General features: G+C 53.1%; 1 protein-coding gene across 6 annotated transcripts in view; it reads left to right on the top strand.

Annotated features, from left to right (window-relative positions):
- The first annotated feature begins 294 nt into the window (after positions 1 to 294).
- SGCA (sarcoglycan alpha) overlaps positions 295 to 4,032 on the top strand; it is a 15,335-nt gene continuing 11,597 nt past the window's right edge. For 2 of the 6 annotated variants that reach the window (XM_019638870.1, XM_019638869.1), the window contains exons 1-6: positions 295 to 427; positions 1,323 to 1,442; positions 1,546 to 1,700; positions 1,865 to 1,937; positions 2,262 to 2,460; positions 3,696 to 3,858. In XM_019638870.1, coding sequence (XP_019494415.1) covers positions 391 to 427; positions 1,323 to 1,442; positions 1,546 to 1,700; positions 1,865 to 1,937; positions 2,262 to 2,460; positions 3,696 to 3,858 — 747 coding nt within the window. In that variant the 5' untranslated portion in view covers positions 295 to 390. Of the gene's footprint in view, positions 428 to 1,322; positions 1,443 to 1,545; positions 1,701 to 1,864; positions 1,938 to 2,261; positions 2,461 to 3,695; positions 3,859 to 4,032 lie in introns of those variants that run through there. The other 4 variants (XM_019638868.1, XM_019638872.1, XM_019638871.1 and 1 more) reach the window with 4 other exon arrangements.

The raw sequence follows: 4,032 nt of genomic DNA, 5'->3' as shown, positions 1-4,032 counted from the left end.
TAGTGTGTGTGTGTGTGTGTGTGTGTGTGTGTGTGTGTGTGTGTAGTGGGGGGTAGAGGAGGGGATTCCAGGCAGGACGGCCAGGTACAGGAAGCGCCTGAAGGCAACCAGCAGCCAGAACTCAAGGCAACGGGAGCCATTAGGGTTTTAAGGGGGGACCGAGGTTGTCAGGCTGGTGGTTTAGAAAATATACTCTGGCCACCAGGATTGGAAGGCCCTTGTCATGTGAGGAGGGTGTCCACCCTAGATTCAGTGCCTGCTCTGGGTGGGGAGGGGGAAGGCCCCACTGGCTGAAGCTGGGCTGCCCTGGGACACCTCCCCATTCCTCTCCCCACCCCTCCCCCCTGCTTCTGTCTCTGTCACTCACGGGGCGGCCAGGCCGAGGCAGCCATGGCAGCAGCACTGATCTGGATTCCTCTCCTTTCGGGCAAGTTGGGGCCTTCTTCAGGGAGAGGCCCAGGGTGAGGGGGTGGGATTTAGCGGTGATGACATGGCAGTAAAGGAAGTTCCTCAGGGGCGAGGTCTGGGGTGAGGCAGGGGTCAGAAGGACTTTGGGGTGTTAATGCTGCAGCTAGTGGGGAGGTCTAGAGAACTGGGGCTAGGAGCTGGGCCCTGGGATGTGGGGGCTGGGAGCTGGGAGGGATGAGGCGTCCTAGGCCAGGGTGGGCCTGAGAGCACAGGCCCGGAGCATCATGGGCCCTTTAATGGGCTGACTGGGCCAGCTACTTTCTAGGCCCAGGCTAAATTTAGCCATGGAAGGGTGCGGGGCTCACTGGGGAAGGTCCTCTCCCTGGGCCTCAGGATCCCTTTGCTCAGCTCCTGTTGGTCTCTAGGATGGGCCCTGTTCTCTCTGTATATTAGGGGAGATGGGTGAGGGGTCCCAGAATGGCTACCCTCCTCTTCCAACGGTTCCTTCCATCTCCCACACCCCTCCAGGCTCCCAGACACTCAGCATGGCGGTTCTTTTCCAAGTGCCCTCCTCTCTCTCTCTCTCTCTCTCTCTCTCTCTCTCTCTCTCTCTCTCTCACCGCCACACCCCTCCCAGTCAAACATCAATTCCTGCTCACTGTGACCCCCAATGGGGGCCTAAAATGAGAAGTGGGGGGCTCCTATGCATCTAAACCAAACTAAGCTCTGGGTCTCGTCACTGGCAACACCAGGGCCCCACTCTGTCTTTTCCTGGGAGCCAGCGAAGGAGCCCCCTCCTCTCACACTATTGTTTTGGTCTCTCAAGGGCACAAAGGATGTGGTGGGAAAAGGGAGTGTATCCCATGCCCAGGACTGAGGCTAGTCTGTGTTCGGGGGCTGTGGGGTCCTCTTAGGTCTCCTGACAGGGCTGGGGGGCACTAAGGCCCAGCAGACCACCCTGCACCCACTCGTGGGCCGCATCTTTGTGCACACCTTAGACCATGAAACCTTCCTGCACCTTCCTGAGCATGTCGGTGAGAAGGGCATGATGGGTACTGGGATGGGCTGGGGATGCTTGGCCTGGGGCTGGTGAAGACTCCTGTTGTGTCTTCAATCCCTTCTCCTCCTTTCTACCAGCTGTCCCACCTACCACCCCCATCACCTACCAGGCCCACCTCCAGGGATACCCAGACCTGCCTCGGTGGCTCCGCTATACCCAGCGAAGCCCCCACCATCCTGGCTTCCTTTACGGTACCCCCACCCCAGAAGATCGTGGACGCCAAGTCATAGAGGTACCAGCAGGGACCCCAGTGGGCTATGTCACGTGTGGGTATTCATTCATGTTCATTTACATGCCTCTAATTTAGTAGTATCTCAGTCCCCTTCTGCCAGGCCCCAGCTGGACCACTTTTCTCCCCTAATCCCACCTCCTGGCCCAATTCCCCATCCCCTCCAGGTCATAGCCTACAACAGGGACAACTTCGACACCACCCGGCAGAGGCTGGTGCTATTGATTGGGGACCCAGAAGGTATTACCTATCCTGACCCACCCCCACCCCACCAATGCCAGTCTTGGGGGATCTCCTCTGGAAGGGTATGTGTAGAAGGGAAGGCTTGGAGAGTAGTGGGGTGCAGAGCATCCTGGAAAGCCTCTGGAGGCTTGGCTACGCTTGGTTGCTCTATGATGTTGTCTATGAGTGTTGCGGAAGGGCATTTGGGGCCTGTGATCTATGGGGTGTTAGGGAGGAAGGAAGGTGTCTGAGGGGATTTGGGAGGAGATTGGGTCAGTGGAGGCTTGGGAAGGGTCCATGCAGGGCAAGGTGCAGCCTGAGGTACCAACCTGGTCCTTCCAGGCCCCCTGATACCATACCAGGCTGAGTTCCTGGTGCGCAGCCATGATGTGGAAGAGGTGCTGCCCTCAACACCTGCCAGTCGCTTCCTCACAGCCTTGGGGGGGCTCTGGGAGCTGGGGGAGCTCCAGCTGCTTAACATCACCTCTGCCTTGGACCGTGGGGGCCGTGTTCCCCTTCCCATCGAGGGCCGCAAGGAAGGGTAAGCATGCAACCTAGGAGGGCTTCCTGAAGGAGAAGGAGGCACCTTGCCTTCTATCTGGGTGGTGGGCATAGAACACAGATCTCCCTAATTTCGAGGCAGGGCTTTACCCGCCTTTATGTCTCCTCACCACAGTTCTAGGTGGTTTCACAGACATCTCTGCTGCAAGTATTTTTGCTGCAAACATTTTCGCCATATAACTGATTGACCATAAGGCAATTTTCCCTTAAAAAATAAAAGAGCAAAAAAGAAGGACATTAAAGAGGACATAATAAAACATGAAAAAATTAATAACAAAATAAAAGACTTTATTGTGAAAAATTAAAATACATTGTTTTTGAAGTCTTTTGTTCTTAATTATATATGTATTTTTTTGCTTGTTGGTTCATCTTGTTTGACACCACACTTTTTCCTTATCTGCTAAAATTTCTTCCTTCATTAAGAGAGGTATCAGTTTCCAACTAAAGAATTGTAATTAATGCTCTTGAAGACTTGTGAATTTTATATGCTGCCTCTTTTATACTTGCATAGCTTGGTAAACTTTTGGTTTTGACGAGTGGGAAGGATGACTGCTCACAGAAGGATTTACAAACTGAGATGTGATAATTTTCTAGTAGAGCACGCACTCTGGCTTTACACATATCTTTGCAATTCGGCTCTACATGTAATTGTTATCATCCACTATTTTCAGACCACCACGTCTACTTGCTACTGTATGGGCCATTATGAGGTTTTTATAACATAAAAATGGGAGTACTGCAAGAACTTTGTCAATGGAGAAGTGAAACCAAACTAACAAAACGCATTAAGTCTCCCAGATGTAAACCAAGCTGTCATCCAGTTAAATTGTTTTATGGCAGTTAGTTATGCAGTGAAAATGCTTTCAGCAAAGATGTTTACTAGGAAACTTGCGGACACGCCTCACCATGCCGCCCATCTACACCTCCAAGCTTCACTCTACTGTCCACTTCCCTCCAACCACCCCTTCATGTCCTTCTTGCCCTTCCTGCACCCCAAACCTTGTCCTGAACACCACACTTCCTGTGCCCCACAAGGACATAAAAGGTGCATCCTTCAAAGGACATTCCTGGGGGCATAAAGACCCCCAGAAGACTAGACTGCTCTGTGTGCTGTCACCATAACCCCAGATCTCAGGGTAGCCCTGTGGCCCCCAAATCTCCAGTGCCCAGTGACACTCTCCCAATTTGCTAATAGTGGCTTCTCTCTGGGCCCAGGGTGTACATCAAGGTGGGCTCTGCCTCACCCTTCTCCACCTGCCTGAAGATGGTGGCGTCACCCGACAGCCATGCTCGCTGTGCCCAGGGCCAGCCTCCACTTCTGTCCTGCTATGACACCTTGGCACCTCACTTCCGTGTTGACTGGTGCAATGTGTCCCTGGTGAGGAGGGACCTTGGCTCCAGGGTGGGGATGGGGCATGGCCCCTATCATAGTCTCCTCTCTCTCCCTTCTCAATCCAGTCCCTCTATTTCTATTTCTTTCTCTGATTATCTGCATTCTCTCTCAGTCTCTCTCTCTCTCTCTCTCTCTCTCTCTCTCTCTCTCTCTCTCTCT

Source organism: Hipposideros armiger, unplaced genomic scaffold (genome assembly GCF_001890085.2).
Source record: "Hipposideros armiger isolate ML-2016 unplaced genomic scaffold, ASM189008v1 scaffold_40, whole genome shotgun sequence".
NCBI classification, from domain to species: Eukaryota; Metazoa; Chordata; class Mammalia; order Chiroptera; family Hipposideridae; genus Hipposideros; species Hipposideros armiger.
Note: the sequence above shows the minus strand (reverse complement) of the source record. Positions and strands in the feature narration are given on the sequence as shown.